Here is an 18,520-nt window from a genome sequence, read left to right on the forward strand (position 1 = left end):
GGAGAGAAAATTTGGAACTTAAGATCTTATGGAAGTGAATGTTGAAAATTAAAAATAAATTAATAATTTTTAAAAAAGAAATTATCTTTCACATCAATAGATAGGAAAACAGTTCACGACCAAAAAAAAAAAAGATATGGTGGACCATAAAGTAAAATGGACAATTTTGATTACATAAAAATTTAAAAGTTTATATATAACCAAAATAATACTGCTAAAATTAGAAGGGAAAGAGGAAACTAGAGAAAAAAATCTTTGCATAAATTTCTCTCATATGGGTTGCATTTTTAAGATACACAAGAAGTTAATTCAAATATATAAGAATAAGTCATTCCCCAACGGATAATTGGTAAATATATATATATATATATATATATATATATATGTATATATATACATATATATGAATAAGAAGTTTCCTGAAGAAATCCAAGCTATCTAAAGCCAAATTTAAAAAATGTTACATATCACTAATAATTAGAGAAATGCAAATTAAAATAACTCTGAATTTCAACCTCAGATGAGCAAAAATGACAAAAAAGAAACATGAAAAATGTTAGAGGGATTGCTGTGGGAAAATAAGTATATTGATAAATTCTTGGTTGAGTTGTGAACTGGTGCAGTCAAAGCAACTTGGAAAAGCAAACCCCAGAAGTTACTAAACTACTCACACCCTTTGACCCAGCAATTCCCCCCTTCCAGATCTATAATCTAAAGAGATAAAAGAAAAAGGAAAATTATCCACATGGACTAAAATATTTATAGTAGATCTCTTTGTAGTGGCAAAGAAATGGAAACTAATGGAGTGTCAATTGAGGAATTTTGCCATAAGAAAGGATATTTTTTTTATTTGTTTTGTTTTTGTTTCAGGCAATTGAGGTTAAGTGACTTGCCCAGGGTCTCACGGCTAGTGTCAAGTGTTTGGTCAGAAGCTGAATTTGAACTCAGGTCCTCCTGACTTCAGGGCTAGAGCTCTATCCACTGCACCATCTAGCTGCCCCCATAAGAAAGGATGGAAGGAATGGTTTCAGAGAAACATGGGAAGGCTTGGATGAACTGATGCAAAGTGAAGTGACCAGGACCAGAACTATTTATACAAACTTTGAAAGACTTAAAAACTCTGATCAATACAAAATCAACCATGATTCTTAAGCATTAATGATGAACTATATCACCCACCTCCTGACAGAGTAGTGATGGACTTGGATGCAGAATTTTATATACATATACATACATACATACATATATACATATTAATCAATAATCATTTATTACATACCTATAGTGCAGTCAGGCAATGTGCTAAGCACTGAGGATACAAATATAAAACACAAAAAAAGAGAGATAGTTTCTGATTTCAAGTAACTTAGAAGACAATACACAAAAGGAAGCTGAAAAATTGTTGGAGTGAAAGAGGAGCAGAAGGTACCTAAGGTAGGGGCATGGTGGGTAAGTCAGCCAGAGAAGTCCTGAAGTAGTGTAGCCAGGTTCATGCATGCACACACAAATATGCATGCATGTATATATCCTTGAACAAGGCCAATTAAAATTTTGTTTTGCTTAACTTTGTATATTTGTTGTAAGGGGTTTTTCATTTTTTTTTTCAATGTGGAGGGGAGATGAGAGGAAGAGAAAATTGATTTTTGTTAATTGAAAAAAATATAAGGAACTGTATAATTGGAGATGGGTAAATGTTGTCCTGATATTTAAGAAAGGGAAGAGAATGGAATCTGAAAAAACAAAACAAAAAACAACAACAACAACAAGATGTGCCAACCTGGCTCTGAGAAATTAGGCTAGAGAATATTCAGGACACTTAAAACACAAAACAGTCTCAAGTGTGCATTAATAAATACTTAAGATATGAATCAATTATCTACTATTCCTATTATTCTGAGTGGTAAAGACAATTTTGTGGGACTGCTGAATAGCTATTCGTCTCAAATCAGCCACTAAGCATTTATTAAGTACTTGCTGCATGCCAGGCACTGTGCTAAGAACTAGAGATACAATGAAAGGCAAAAACAGTCTCTGCTGTCAAGAAGTTCACAGTCAAGGGGCAGCTAGGTGGCACAGTGGACAGAGCTCTGGCCCTGGAGTCAGAAGGACCTGAGTTCAAATCTGGCCTCAGACACATAACACTTACTAGCTGTGTGACCCTGGGCAAGTCACTTAACCCCATTGCCTAGCCCCCCCCCAAAAAAAAATCTTATGGAAGTGAATGTTGGAAACTATAAATAAATAAAAATTTTAAAAAAGATGATGAGGGCCTTTGCTGTGGTACTTGCAGTGTGAGAGGAGAGAAAGGGGCACAGAAGAGAGATGTTACAATGGTAGATACAACAGGACTAGATTGCTGATTAGATATGGAAGGTGAGAGTAAAGAATTAAGGGTGACAGCCAGGTGTCTGGGAGGATAGTGGCATCCTTGACAATAATGGGGAAGTTAGAAATAGGGGACAGTTTTAGGGGAAAGATAATGAGCTCAGTTTTAGACAAGTTGAGTTTAAGATGTCTATGGTACATTCAATTAGATTGGAGGTCTAGAGAGTGATTAGGGCTGGATAAATAAATCTGAGAATTATTTGTATAGAGATATAATTGAATCCACAGGAGAAGCTGAGGTCACTAAATGAAATAGTACAGGGGGAGAAGAGGGCTTAGGAGAGAGCCTTGGCGGACCTACATGTTTATTGGGGGTGATCTAGGAGAAGACCCAGCAAAGGAGATTTAGGAGAACCAGTGTGGTGGGTTAAAGATGAAATGACTGAGGTAACAAAGATGAGCTTCTGAGCATCTTGATTTATTAAGCAATATATGCCAACTGCCTAACAAATTGGGATCAGAGCCTTTTCTCAGCTTAGAGCTGAACCCCCAAATACAGGAGGAGACAAACTGTCACACATTTTAATTAAATATAACCAATTAATTAAAAAGAAACAATATGTTAGGTAATCAGATTTTTAAAAATTAATTTATTTATTGTAATCTGAATTCTAACTGAATGAAAGATTAGGCACCTTCCAAGTTGGGAAGGAGAGAGCAAACAGTTACAATTCCCTGAATTAAGAGAAAGAGATGTCCTATTCCTCTCAATGTCTGTGAACAATCAAAGGAACATGGAAACAATAACTGATTGGTCAGTACAGGACCAGTTTTCAGATAAGACATATGGATTGCTTGAAATGTATAATTGTGAGAAAACTCTTTGCATCAGTCTTTGGATCTGACTGGGTTTCTGGTCAGCATAACCTAGGTCCTTAGTTAAAGGTTTCTAAATAGCAGGTAGAGGTGGTCCAGCTTCCCAGCCACACAGGGCTAGGTTCAAACAATACAATAAGATTTTCTCACAATCCCTACAATGGAATAGAGTTTTCTCACAAGACAGAAATTGGACTAGTCATAATTGAACAGAAAGGGAACTGAGCTAGCTCCAGAATTGAGTCACAAGATAGAGTCACTTAACCACTTGCTGTTCTGATCCTCTCAGTTCACTCACCTAGAAAGAGTAATGTCATGCAAACTTAGAAAAAAGTATCAAAGGAGAAGACTGCTCAACAGTGTCAAAAACTACAGAGAGGTCAAAAAGGATGAGGATTAAGAAAAGGTCAATGGATTTGGCAATTCAATGATAATTAGTAACTTTGGAGAGAGAAGTTTCAGTTAAATGATAAGGTTGCAAACTAGACTGAAAACGGTTAAGAAAAAAAGTGGAGGAAGTTGAGGTATCTATCACAGGCAGCCTTTGGCTTTTTCAAGGAGTTTAGTCTGGAAAGGGAGGAGAGATGAAGGATGATAGCTAGTGGAGATGAATGGATCAAATGAGGGTTTTTTTGAAGATGAGAGAGACATGGCCATGTTTGTAAGCAGTAGGGAAGCAGCCAGCAAGAGAGGGAGCAATTGAAAATAAATGAGAGTGGGTATGACAGTCAGGGCAATCTGTGGGGGGAAATGGGTTAGAATGGAATCACTTGTGCATTTTGCCTTGATAAGAAGGGCCATGAAAAAAGGGTGAAAGATGCATTGTAGAATGCATCTGAGTGACTTGAAATGAGAAAGGGGGAGATGGCTTCAATTTTTTTTTTCAGTGAAATATTAGGCAAAGTTCTTAGCTAAGAGAGTGGAGGGAGGGGGTGCTAAGAAAAGTTTGAGGAAGGATTCCAAGGTTTGGCAGAGTCACTTTGGTGAGTGGAATAGTGAATTGATAAGAGAGGTATAAAAAGATTGCCTTGGGGCAGCTAGGTGGCACAGTGGGTAGAGCACCGGCCCTGAAGTCAGGAGGACCTGAGTTCAAATTTGGCCTCAGACCGAACACTTGACACTAGCTGTGTAACCCTGGGCAAGTCACTTAACCTCAATTGCCTAAAAAAAAAAAAAAAAAAAAGGATTGTTTTATAGTAGTGAGGGCCCAGGTGAGTTATGCAACAAGCTTGTAGTGGTCACAGTCAGCATGGGTTAGTGATTTTCTCCAGCTTCATTCATCAGGTCATGAAAGGAAGTGGATAGTGGGAGTAATCCAAGGCTGGGGTTTGGAAGCGCAAGATCTTTGATAGGATAAAGGGGCAAAGAATTTGAAAGAAGAAGGCAATATAGATGAGTTGGTTCACCATCCCTCGAGTTGAGGGAGAGTGTAGCCAATGTAGGAGTGATATTGATGGGTGGAGGGATGATGAGTCCCTGATGGATGAGCCATGGTGAGAATGAAGAACAGGGTTTTAAACTACAAGGCAGAAGGACAGGTGAAATGACAACTGATTTTAAAGGAAATTTCAGAGTTTATAAACATGGATGTTGAACATTTGCTGGTTATGGCACAATCATGGTTATGACCATCTTTGTGTGGCTATGGTAGGGTAGATAAGTAGGATTAGGAAATGAGTAAGTTGAGAAATTGGTAGGTTAGAGTGTTTGAAAAAATTTGAACATATGTATGTTGAAGCCACCTAGTATGAGGGCAGGTGTTATGGAGAAGAGGAAGATTGTGAGCAAGGCACTGAACTCATTGAGGAAGGAAGGAAAGCATTCAGAAGGTTGGCAGATAACAGCTACAGAATCTTGAGTGGGAATAAATATGGATTGAATGATCCTCAAAGGAAGAAAGGTAGTGATGATGGTGATGATGATATAATGATATGTCCTAAGGCACAAAGAAAAATAATTTTAAAGGACATTTGGTCATCTCTTATTGCAACGTTCATAATAAACATTTATAAAAAGACCATGATGAAGACAACTGTAACAGGTGCCAATAGCTGTTTTAGAATGTGAGGCAGTATAAAAATGCTATTCAAAAACCAATAAAGCCCTTCAAATTAAAGCATCATACACTTGAATACTTGGTGACTTTAATGAAAAGATAGATACTGGGGGCACAGGCAGAGCCAAGATGCTGGAATAGAAAGAAGGATAGCAAGCTCCCCACAAAATGCCCCCAAACATCTAGAAAATGTACCAGACCAAATTCTGACTGGAATATCCAAGAAAGAAATTATAGTGAGCCACTTTTCTAGCCCAGGTCAGCATAGAGAGACAGACAGCAAATTCTACAGACACTGGGAATGGGATATGGCCAGAAGTATACCACACAGAGTATTCCAGCACCCAGGGACTGTGCTCTAGGGCAAGATGAGGCCCCAGACCCATTCTGGGGCTTGACCCCTACAAGGTGCAAGAACAGGTACCAACTGGCAGCTTTGTTGTCTACTAACCAGTTCGGGATCACAAGTTCATGTGGGCTGAGGAAGGGACCTGCATCTAGTGGTGGCATTCCAGGGTAAGAAGTAGTCATAGGCCTGTATACCCATCAAAGAATAGAGTGGAGTCTTAGTTCCAATTTCTAACCTAACTTGAAGCCTGCAGAGAGATAATCATGACAGGAATCTCAGACCAAAGAGAAGTCTAATTCTGGTTACTCTGAACCAACAGAGCTTTCCAGATGACTAAAAGTAGCTGAGTCCAACAGCAGTCTAATGTTGCTCAGATACAAACCCAGATCAAGAACTTGTGGAGCTCAGACCAGGGGTCACTGATCAGATTTTGCCCTGGATCAAACCATTTTGGGAACACTGAAAGCTTGCAAATGCCCAGCTTCAGCTGTATTTGAGATCCTGCAATAAAACAATACTCATTATTCCAAGAAAACAGCAACAGGACTAACCCAGACCTTCCCTCCAGCGATGTGGAGCCTATCCCTAACATCGAGATGAAGTCAGGAAAGAGACTAGAAGGATGAGCAAATGAAAAGAAAGAAGCCCACCATAAAAAGCTATTATAGTGACAAGGACACTCAAGACACAGATCCAGAAAAGAGAATGACCTCCATAAGTTTTCAAAAGCCTCAAAGAAAACCATAGCTTGGGCCCAAATTCAACTAAAATTGCTGGAAGAGAAGAAGAAAGAGTTTTTAAAAAGTTAAAATGATATTATAAATGAAATGTGAGTGCTGGAGGAAAAAAATTGGAAAAGAAGTAAGAGCTACAGAAGGAGGAATTGGAAAGGAAATTAACAGCATAGTCCAAGAGGCATAAAACCTTGACTAAGCAACAAATTCCCTGAAAATTAAAATAGACCAAATAGAAACCAATGAATCCATGAGACAACAAATAACATTAAAATAAGTCAAAAGACTGAAAAAGGAATGAAAATGTGAAGTAACGCACAGCAAAAACAACTTACTTAGAAAAGAGATTGAAGAGAAAAAAAATTAAGAACTATTGGACTACTTGAAAGCCGTGACTAAAAAAAAAAAAAAAAGAGCCCACGCATCATATTTCAAGAATCTTTAAAAAAAAGATTCTTCAAAGAAAAATTAGCAGAGCTCTAAGAATAAGAGGGCAAGGTAGAAACAGAAAGAATCCACCAGTCACCTCTGGAAATAAATTTAAAAAAAATGAAAACTACCAGGAATATCATAACCAAAATCCAGAGCTTCCAGATCAAATAAAAAAATATTATGAGCAATAAGAAGAAAAGAATTCAAGTACCAAGGAATCATAGTCAGAATCACCTATAATTTAGCAGCCATCATAAAGAAGGCTCAGAGAGCTAGAAATATATTCCAGAAAGCAACTGGGTTATAGCCAAGAATAACTTACCCAGCAAAACTGAGTATAATCTTACAGGGGGAAGAACATCAACTTTGAATGAAATAGAGGACTTGCAAGTATCTTTTTTGTTTTTAGGCAATTGGGGTTAAGTGACTTGCCCAGGGTCACACAGCTAGTAAGTGTCAAGTGTTGGTCTGAGGCCGGATTTGAACTCAGGTCCTCCTGACTTCAGGGCTGGTGCTCTATCCACTGCACCACCTAGCTGCCCCTTCCAAGCATTTTTGATGGAAAGACCAAAGCTGTATTAAAAACTTTGAAGTTAAAACACAGGAGTTAAGAGAAACACAAAAAGGTAAACATGAATGAAAATAATAAAGGACTAAACAAAGATAAACTGTTTATAATATGGAGAAATGATACATGTGTCCCCTCTGAAACCTATCATCATTAGAAGTCATAGAGGGTGCCTAATGAGACAGAAAGCCTAGATTATGTTATGTCTTGATGAAATTAAAAGAAGATTGGAAAGGGATGGGGAAGTATATACTCAGTGGACTAATGGGAAAGGAAGGATAGAGAAAATTATCTCACATCATTATAGAACCCTATAAAACAAGGAACGGGGAATGGGAAGGAGTGACTGACATTTGAACTTCACTCAACTGAAAATGGAAGAATGCTAAGTTGGGTACAGAAATACATTTCACTAAAAAGGGAAAGAAAGGGGAGAAGGGAAAGGGGGAAATTAGAGGAAAGAAAGATTAAGGGAGGGACTGGTCTTAAGCAAAATAAACCCTAACTAAGGATGTACAAAAGTATTTATAGGTCTTTTTGAAGTGTCAAAGAATTGGATCTGAAGGGTGCCTATCAATATGGAATGGCTGAACAAGTCATGATACACAAATATGATGTATTACCATTGTGCTGGAAAGAAATAATGATGGGTATGGTTTCAGAGAAACCTGGGAAGACTTATATGAACTGATGCTAAGTGGAGTGAGCAGAACCAGAAGAACAATTTATACAATGATAACAATATTTTAAAGACTTTGAAAGACTGAGGAACTCTGATTAGTGAAATGACCAACTGTAATTCTAAAGGACTAATGATCTCTTGCTGGAGATGGACTCTACACTCAGCATGCAGAATGAACCATAGATATGTGTATATATTTATATACATTTACATATATACACATATGTGTGTGTGTGTGTGTGTGTGTGTGTGTGTGTATGTAGTTCTCTTGGGTATGGCCAATGTGGAAATTTGTTTTGCTTGACTATACATTTTCTCTTTAACCAGGGATTTGTTTTATTTTTGTTCTCAGTTGGGGAGGGGAGATAGGAAGGAGGGGTGGGTTTTTGCTGATAGAAAAATATAAGATTTAATAATTTTAAAAAACAAAGGCTAAGTATGGCAAAAAAAAAATGTTGGAGAGTAAGGCTCAGGTTTGAGAAAAGAAAGGGGCCAAAGGTTTATAGATTTCTCAGAAGTCTCATGCTTAAATATCTTGAATACTTTTAGAAGACAGAAGATGATGAAAAGTGAGAAATGAAAAAAAATCTAAGATGTTGACCTTGATTGTCACATTAATAACAATAATGATGATAGCAAGCATTTATATAGTGCCTACTATATGCCAGGCACTATGCTAAGTACTTCACAAGCATGATCTCATTTGATCTTCTCAACAACCTGAGAGGTAGTTGCCATTATTACTTCCATTTTGCAATTGAGGAAAGTGAGGCAGGCAGAGGTTGACTTGTCCACGGTCACACAGTAAGTATCAGGGGCTGGATCTAACTCCAGGCTCAGCACTCACCCTGATACCTCCTATAAAAGTCTAGGCATTATTAAACTGTGCAGTGATTGACACATAGCAAGTCTTGAGAAATACTTGTTTCTTTCCTTCCAATGTAAAGTAGTTGCCACAAGGGGAAGGCTTAATGAGAACATCTTAGTGGGCAAATGTTTGATCCTCTCACCAAGCAGAGAAATGGCAGTTAAAGGCCATACTGGTTTAGAATACAAACTCATGTGACAATGGAAGAGGACGGCAGAAGACTGTAAACCATATAATCTTATAAAACCACAAGATGTTTTATCAAACAGCATATATGGAAGCAAACGTAAGTCTAAAGCAAGCATTGTAAAATGGACAGGAAGACAACACAGAAAATGGAACCAGCCTGTCACTCTTTCTAGAGTACTTTATTTTCATCATCAGGAAAAGATATACAAAACGCTCTGAAAAAATATATAAAGAAGTAGACATGAGACTTAGGAAGAGAGTTGGGAAGAGCAGCTGGACTAAGCCAAATATATACCAAGGAAATTGTTACTGAAGGCAAAACAATCTTAAGGCACTGAGGGTTTGCTTAAGAAAAAAAAAATGTATTTTTGAACCCTTCTACTTACCCCCCACTTCACTGGAAACAAGAACAAAAACAAAAAACAAAACCTTTGTAACAAATATGCATAGTCAAGTAACACAAATTCCCAGATGGCCATTTCCAAAAATATACATATTTCATTCTGCACTCTAAGTCCATCACTTCCCTGCAGGAGGTGGGCAGCAAGTTTCATCATGAGTTCTCTGAAATAATTGTCGGTCATTGTGTTGATCAGTGTTCTTAAGTCTTTCAGAGTCGCTGGTCTTTAGAACGTTGTAATTATCATATAATTATTCTCCTGGTTCTGCTCATTTCCCTCTGCACTAGTTCATATAAGCTTCCCCAGGTTTCTCTGACACCATCCTTTTCATTATTTCTTACGGCACAATAGTGTTTTGTTACATTTATATACCAAAATTTGTCTAGCTGTTCCCCAACTGATGGACGACCCCTGAGTTTTCAGTTCTTTGCTACCACAAAATGAATTCTGACAGATATTTCTGTACATGTGTCCTTTCCCCCAGTTGCCTAGTTCTGTCAGTCTTACCACAGCAGCACCTCTCAACGTCTATTTTTTTTCACTCACATAGTCCCGGTTCAGCGCCTCATCATTCTATTGTTACACTGACCTCTGATTGGTACCTCTGCCTCCAGACTCGCTTCACTCCAATCTACTCTCCACACAGTTACCAAGTTGGCCATAGGATCATAGACCTGGAGCTGGAACCTCAGGATATTTGAGCCAAACTGGCTCAAATCTGAATCCTAAATCCTGAATAATACAACAAATGGGGAAAAGGATTCCCGGGGAAGGTTGACTCGACTAAGATCACGCATGTAGTAGGCTTCTGAGAGATCGTTTGAACCTAGGTGCTCCGACTCCGGAGCCAGCGCTCTTACCATGATAACATTATTTTCTTTGGTAGACTTAAAACATAGATCTGATAGCCTCCAGTGGCTTCCTCGTGCCTCTAGGACAAGACACAAACTCCTCAGTTTTATTTCGTGTTGCTCCTCTTCCTTCAACAGTTTCAAAAGCTTCTGAGAAGTCAAATAGGAGAGTAAAGAAAAGGGTTATTGGATTTCGTGGTTGAGAGATGACGGGTAAGGTTGGAAAGAGTGGTTTTGGTCTAGTGGATAAGCCCGCAGGGCATCCCCAAAGCCCTTCCTCTATCAGACTATAGCCTCTATTTGTTTCATCTCTTCCTCACTCCTCCTAAACCTATTCCTCATCCTCACTGAGACCTCCCAGTCCTTCAACCCCTTAGCATTTTCTCAGGACATCACCTCCTCTCTGACTTCACTTTCCTCTCCAGTCATGCTATTGTCTACTCTTCATTCCTTGCTGTCATCCTGGGGTCACTCATCCCTTTCCCAAACCTCAGTCCTGGATTATCTCCACTACTGGCCTCCTCTACTTGCGTGCCGCAGAATGCAACTGAAATAAACTTCACAACTATGCTGACTGGAACTGGGCCCTCTATGCAGTACGGTATCTTTCTGTTCACCCTCATCGGTTCTCTAACTCCCTACAGCTTTTCCGGACCTTCTCTTCTCTCTGCCACTGTCTTGGGAAAACCTCCTGATTAAAAGAGTTCATTTGGGAGTATTTGGAATTCGGCGAAGGATACAGCATCTGTCCTTTCAGCTGAGTCTTGAAACAATTTTTCATTAAGGAATTAACTGTATTTGAATACTTTAAAATGGCATTTTCACGTGAACTGCTTCGTAGATTAAGTCTGTGATCAGTGACATTGACCTAGCTGTTCTTCACAGGATACTCCATTTCTACTCCAGCATTTTCACCGGTTGTCTCTCACACCTGGAACTCTCTCCTTCTATCTGCCTCTTAGTCTCCCTGGTTTCCTCTGAATTACAGCTAATGACTCATCTTTTGCAATAAGCCTTTCCTCATCCTCCTTAAGCTTAATGTCTTCTGAGATTACCCCTCAAGTTATCATTTGTAAATAGTTCGAATGCTATGTCATTACCCCCACCCCACCCCCAATTAGACTGTGAGCTGAAGAGCAGGGAAGGCGTGTTTTTGCCTTTCTTCGTATCCCAAGCACTTAAGCAGAGTCTGGTATATTGCTGCTGTTCAGTCCTGTCTGACCCTTCATGACCCCATTTGGCAAAGATAACAGAGTGGTTTGCCAATTCCTTCTCCAGCTCATTTTATAGAAGAGGAAGTAAGGCAAACAAGGTTAAGTGACTTGCCTAGCTAGTAAATATCGCAGGCCAGATTTGAACTCTGGATGATGAGTCTTCCTGACTCCAGGCCCAGCACTCTATCCACGGTGCCACCTACCTGCCTCATCTGATACATAGTAGGGTTAGTTGATGACTTCTCCAAAGTTTCCACACCAACCCTTCCCATTCTCTCTGGCCTTTTACTTTACTGAGAAAATTAAGGCCATTTGATACGAGTATCTTTTTTCCCAGGGAATTCTCAGGTAAGGAAACTCATTCTATCAATGAAATTGCATTTTTTCTGCAATTTCTTATAACTGAAATGATCTATTTTACCTTTTGTGATGGTCTTCACCCCTTATTTGGTTAAGAACCTTCCCCTAGCCATAGCTAGGAAAGACACTCAAACTGGTTCTCTTCTAATTTTTAAGTTCTGTGACCTTTAATATCTAGATCAAATAATCATTTTGCTAACTGTGACTTGTGATCCAAATTTTAGTCAAACAGCATTCCAGTTTTTCCAAAAGTACTGTTTCTCCAAGTTTTTACCTTTTCAGGTAAACATTGGGCTATTGAGTTTAACCAATTTTTCCTATATAGTCTGTTCTATTGATTTACTTTCCTATTTTTAAATCAGTATTGTAGTTGTAATAATTACTGTTTCAAAGTATGATTTGGAGTTGAGAAGGGTTAATCCCTATTCAGCCCCCTTACATTCTTCCCCACCTCTAATTTCTGAAGAGCTTACTAGGAAGAAATAGGTACAAATGATAAGGAAATAAAGTAATTTGGAGAAGTGGGAGAATCACTAACAACCATAGGGAATCAGGAAAAACTTTGTAGGAAGTGGTATTTTAGCTGAACTTTGAAGGGAGCTAGGGATTTTAGTAAGTGGAGGTGAGGAGGAAATAGTCATTCATTCCAGGCATGATCGACAGTCTACACAAAAATACGAAATGGAAATGTAACAGGTAGGGAACGATGAATATGCCAGTTTGGCTCAAAATACAACAAGAAGGGGTAGTAATGTACAGTCAGTCCAGAAAGATAGGCTAGAGTTAAAAGGGCTTTAAAAATCTGTGTTATATCTAAATGTAATAGGGATCCATTGAAACTTTTTGAAGAGGGCAATGACATGGTAAGACCTATGCTTAAAAGAATCACTTTGGGGGCAGGTTGGTGGCACAGCGGATAGAGCACTGGCCCTGGATTCAGGAGGACCTTAGTTCAAATCCAGCCTCAGACACATAACACTTACTAGCTGTGTGACCTGGGCAAGTCACTTAACCCCATTGCCTAGCCAAAAAACAAAACAAATCAAAACAAAAAAAAAAAAATGAAAAAAAATAATCACTGTGGCAGCTGTCTGGTGGCCAGAGACTGGAGGCAGTAAGACAAATTAGGAAACTATTTGCAGTGGCCTTAGCAAAAGATGATGAAAAACTGAACTAGTGTAGTCATTTTGGGAGTGGAAAGGAGACAGGAGAAATGCAGAGGGAGGGACAAGATTTAGTAGCTCAATATATACGAGATGGGGATGTGGTATACCCATGTCAAAGGGAAAGGATATGGATGCTGACAATGATGACAAAGACACAGGAAAGGAATCTGAGAAGGAATATTGAGACAGATAGGAGAACCAGGTGAGAACAATCGTGAAAAATCAGGGAAAACAGATAACTCAGGAGGAGGAGGAGGAAGTGGTCAAAAGTGTTAAAAAGCTGCAGAGGTCAGAAAAGGATGAAGTCTAGGAGGAGGCCACTGAATGAACAAGTAAGATAAAATACAGAATAAAATGGAAAAGAATGGTCACAAAGTGAAATGGGGCTTGTTTGCCTTTGCAAGTACTTAGGGTTCTCCTCTTGACCACTTCTGGTAGGTTGCAAAGGGAATTTCTTAGGTTCTGAGGTCCCTTCTGACTTTATGACTGTGTGAATGTGCTCTTCTGTCTAAACGGCGTTTTAATGCTGATAAATAATTCAGAAGCTAAACCAGCCCCCTTCCGGTGTGATTCATTCTCATGGTTAATTCTTCTCAGGTGTACTACCAGGCTTACACACATGTGAACACACTGCCCTCTGGAGGCAGCAGCTCTTTCAGGCATTGGAAAAAGTAGCCATCCCTGGAGGACTTGCATTTGCATCAAGGAGCCTGGCAAATCTTGTAAAAATCTCTACATAAGAAATATGAATAGGGCTCATTCTTGGATTTTTAAATAGGCATTTTTGAACATTCATCAGTAGTTCTCAAGCTTTCCTCCCTCTTATTTCCAAATAAATCATCAATTTAAGGAAATAATTTTTAAAGAAGCAACCATATTTGTTGCCATCCATATACACTCCTTTTTATTGGACAATTAACAAGAAAAAACTCATTTGGCACAAGAATGCCAATTTATTATTATTTTTGGACACAAACACAAAATATCCCTGCAAGCAAAAAAAAAAAAAATTACATCGAAAAACTGAAACAATCAACATTCTATCAAAACACCAGGTTATGACACCCCTTTCCCTCCCTTAACAGTTTAGAAAGTACCTTGTATTGCTAGACATACATCCAAATCCAAATTTAATAAAATACCATTTGAAACATTACAAGTCTAACAATATAGAAACAAAATTACATCATTAGTCAAAAGAACAAATGCAAACATTTTACAATGAAGTTTCAGCTGTCAGACATAGAAAGATCATGAAAATGTCAATAGCAAGGGATAAGAAAATCTTTAAGTGATAACAAGATCTCTCCTTAAATTTCACAAGGAAAAAACCTTGTAGTTGAAACAGTATTGATACAATGCCCTTGGACTCTACTTTCTTAAAATGAAAGCAGAGTTACTGCCTTGCTATTGAGCAAGAAAATTGAGAACATTCACAAAGGTTGCTGGGGAAGGAGCAGAGAGAGGGTAACTTGTCAAACAGCATCTGAACAAGGACACCTTTCCCAGAGGAAGGGAAGGAGAAGGCTGTTGTGCTAGGTACTAGACCAGCCTGACATTTGTGCCTAGAATGTGATCAGAGGATACAAATTGTGCAAAACATGTTTGCCTGTAAATCACAACCTTTGGGAGCAGCTACAGGCACAATATTATCATGTAGTACTTACAGTAAGAATAAATGTTTTGCCTGCCTAGACACCTGGCTGGGGCAAGCCAGCCAGTCCATTTTACAGATTGTTCAGAGTTCAGCTCTTAACCAAAAAGAAATCCTAACTGGTTTCACAGTGGAGTCTCACCACTGCTCTTTGTAAATGTTCCTGTGCCTCATCCCCGAATTAACTTTGCTACATTTCAGTCTTTCACACACCACGTAACAGTGCCTAATAGGCTTTATTTAAAAACAGAAAAGACCCCAAACATCTTATAAACTACTGCTACAGAATGCACACCTCCCATTGATTGACACATGCATAATGATTCAGTTCATTCCAAGGGGTTATATATTCAAAGCTGTCAAACTGCAAACTACCTCTACTTTCAGACCTGCTTATACTAGTATTGCTGCAATTCTGATTTTGCAGTGATTACTTCTTAAAAGATATATACCCCATGGCAATGTTTTCCCCCCAATAATTGTAGTTATTAATACACTTGCATTTTACTTTCCTCCAAAAGTGACAGCATTGCACTGACAGGAATTGTTCCTATAAAGTTAGGCCCCCCCCATCCCCCCACACTGGTTAAAGAAACCATTTTGTGCAGGTGCACCTGAGCAAGCTGAGGTCCTTCCCAGAATCAATCCAGTCTGAGGTCACAGCTTCACTGTACTCTGTCTGTGCCCCACCATGAGCACATGTTGTCAGAGACAACAGCAGGACCTTCTCGCCTGATAACTACCTTTAAGTGACCTCACCCGGCCAGACAGACACCCAGCAGGTGGATCCCTCTGGTCCTCCTCATTCAAGGGTCCATTTTCTCTTCCAGGTGCCTTGTGTCTCTTCCTCCGAGGCTGGAGGACAGAGCTGCTGATGGTTTATTCTTTGTGCTCTCCCTGAACAAATGTGAATAAAAGCAGCGATCTTGCTGAAGCAGCAATCAGCCTCTCACCGGCATGTCCTGATTTTTATTATCCAAGTGAGGTATTTTTTTAAAAAAGAAAAATGAAATCTGTGCACTGTGCCTCAGGGGCAGAGCTCACTCTTCAGTCTCAATGCTTACAGCATAAAACAAAGTCTCAAGTCTTCACCTTCAACACAGGTTATAAAACTTCCTGTCGAGAAGCTTCAGCACACCCAGCGGTGACGCCGAAAAGAGACAGCAGACGGCAATGTAAACTTGGATGTATGTACAAGCTCTCTTTTAAAAGACTGGAGAAAAACAGCATCTGATATTGCTGAACTTTTGAAAAGACCAGTTTAGTACACGTGGTTCAGAACTGCTATTGAGTGAAGAGCAGCTACCACTGTGGGAGCTACTGAGTTTCTGAGGAACAGGGTCCATCCACCCTCAGGCAGATACGGGACCGGGTGAGTTTACAGTGTAACTGATGCTTACTTCATCTCAATTTCCTTTCTTTTAACACGAAAGGAAGTCACCCTCTAAGTTGGTGGAATATAAAAGCTGGTAGAGGAAATATCAAACTTCTTATAACACATTTTAGCCTAAAAAACCAATTGTGGTGGGAGAAAAAAGTGAAAACTGACAACAATCTAGGCTGGCATACAGTAGCTATAACATACAACTTCATAAAACATGCACTGTGTGTAACTGTGGCAGCATCCTAAACTGCCAAGGAAAAGTTCAAAATGCTGGTACAGGTACACCTCTCTAGGCTGCTAGCACCACACAACACACTGACTGTACAAATTGGCAAAAGCCTTTCCTAAGGGCAACAATCACATTCACACTTATTTTAAGAAAACAAGACAGAAAGGACACCAATAGTGAATACAAAACAGGTAAAAATAACCTTTAAAAAGGCATGAAAATATGTCTTTTCTGACTGGATTCAGAAATTTCCAGATTGTGAAGTCATAAGAAATATTAGATAAATTCATGTACTACCCTTGGCCAGAAAACTACATTTTAGGGGTAGGGGGCGGTGGTGGGAGGGGAAGCCTTTAAAAAAAAGTTTATTGCCAAAGTTAATCATCTACAAGAAAAATTTTAAAAATCATTTACATTTATCAAACCACACAGCAGCATAAAATGGGCACTTTGTAAAACTTGGAAAAATACCTAAAAGCTAATTTTTCTTTTTTTTTCCTTTCCTTTCCTTTTCTATTTTTTTTTTTTAAAGAAGGGGAAAACATGAGTACTTTTACTATCCCAAGGCAGTGTTATTTGTAATTATCCCAGGCATCCTTCTCTGGTTCTATGACACATTCAAAGGTTTACCCAATGGGACCTGCCTGTAAGTCTGCAGTCACAAATAGTGCAATCACTCTGCTGCTCGTGCCTGTACCAGCACACTTTTGCAGAGATCAAAAAGATAAAACTAGTAAAAATGACAAACTGCAATACCTTCCAAAATTAATGCTCCATATAAAGGCATTTACAATAGTAAAGTAAAAAAATCTCTGTTAAAAAGTCTATGGCCCCACACAACAGACAGCTACATTGAAGTAAAATGATGGGTGGTCTGCCCCTCTCAGTCATGCACACCTACTTGATGAATACAAAGAAAAAGAATAATTTCATCTCATTAAACTGGAGGATTGAGGTGATAACCACCACTAGCAAAATATTCAACAGAAACCTCTTATGTCAAGTTCTTTAAAAATTTCAGGATGATCAGTCTTTTTTACGCTTTGAGGTAAAAATTCAGTCCAATGCATCAGAAAAGACAGTCTACAAATTTCTATTACTAAAAAAAAAAACCAAAAACCAAAAAACAAACAACCCCAAACAATAAAACAAAAAGAAAAAAAGAAATGGCTCAATTCTGTTGTTGCATCAGACACTACTGACTGTTTAGAACTGCTGGTAGAAGACTGTCTGAAGTCAACTCGGCCCTATCTAATAGAAACAGTAGGTTTTCAAAACATATCAAGACCATGTGGTAAATAGACCACAAGGTGTGCCAAATCCACTCAGTCTTCACAAAGGATTTCAGGCAAAATACATTGTGTGCTGGGTATCATGGTGGATCTGCACAGCCTTGGCCAGGGCCTGGGGATCCCGGCCATTGCTCTGTCCTGACACGTGACTTCCCTCGGCACTGCAAAGGAAAAAACAAGGAAGAACCAGGTGCAACCAATAAATGCTATGACGTAGTAGGGGAATTCAAGTTCCCCAGACATGTGGCCCAACAAGGAGAAGTCAGTGCTAACAGACAGACTTTGGAGCAGAATGTGCACCTTTCAGCAGTGGAATCTGACTTGAGGCAGGGCCCGGAAACAGCCTCATTTAGAGATGGAAGGAAAGGCTGAATGTGCTCTGCTCCTCACCGAGTAACTCAACAACCAGTCCACATGTTCTGCTTGGTTCAGATGAGTACTCTCAGGGAGGATGTTTTTGGCACAGCTCCTCCACACACTAGCACACATTTACAGAACTAAAGCTGCATGGACAGATTAGGGGCTCAAGGCTGCTTAGAATCAAGTCTAAGGCACATTTTTTGTGCTACCTACTATGGACAAAACTGGCTACCCCTTTGCGCTTCTGAAAAACCAGACTTTCTTACTTTAAAAATGTCCTCTGAGCAGTCTGTTGCTACTTTTTTCCCTTCTCCTAGGATAGGTTTATGTTTGCTGCTTCACAGACTGCAGATGCATAAACTAGTAGTCTGGTTTCAGGAATTGATTTCTCTTGGTGTAAAGCAAAATTCTCAATGAAGTTGTGCCATTTTATATGGTATTTGGGATTAAGAGTCTAGAAGAATGTTTAAATAATATAAAAAGGCTAGAATAATTAATTTTTGAACAAAGTGTGCTTCCACAATTCCAAG

The 18,520-nt window shown here is 39.0% G+C and overlaps 1 protein-coding gene across 2 annotated transcripts in view; it reads right to left on the reverse strand.

Annotated features, from left to right (window-relative positions):
- Positions 1-13,948: 13,948 nt before the first annotated feature.
- The window catches only part of AGO4 (argonaute RISC catalytic component 4), a 44,688-nt gene continuing 40,116 nt past the window's right edge, over positions 13,949-18,520 (reverse strand). For both annotated transcript variants that reach the window (XM_027864397.1, XM_027864398.1), the window contains one exon: positions 13,949-17,791. In XM_027864397.1, coding sequence (XP_027720198.1) covers positions 17,683-17,791 — 109 coding nt within the window. In that variant the 3' untranslated portion in view covers positions 13,949-17,682. The remainder of the gene's footprint in view (positions 17,792-18,520) is intronic.

This window comes from Vombatus ursinus, unplaced genomic scaffold (genome assembly GCF_900497805.2).
Source record: "Vombatus ursinus unplaced genomic scaffold, bare-nosed wombat genome assembly UNPS02014775.1, whole genome shotgun sequence".
Classification (NCBI taxonomy): domain Eukaryota; kingdom Metazoa; phylum Chordata; class Mammalia; order Diprotodontia; family Vombatidae; genus Vombatus; species Vombatus ursinus.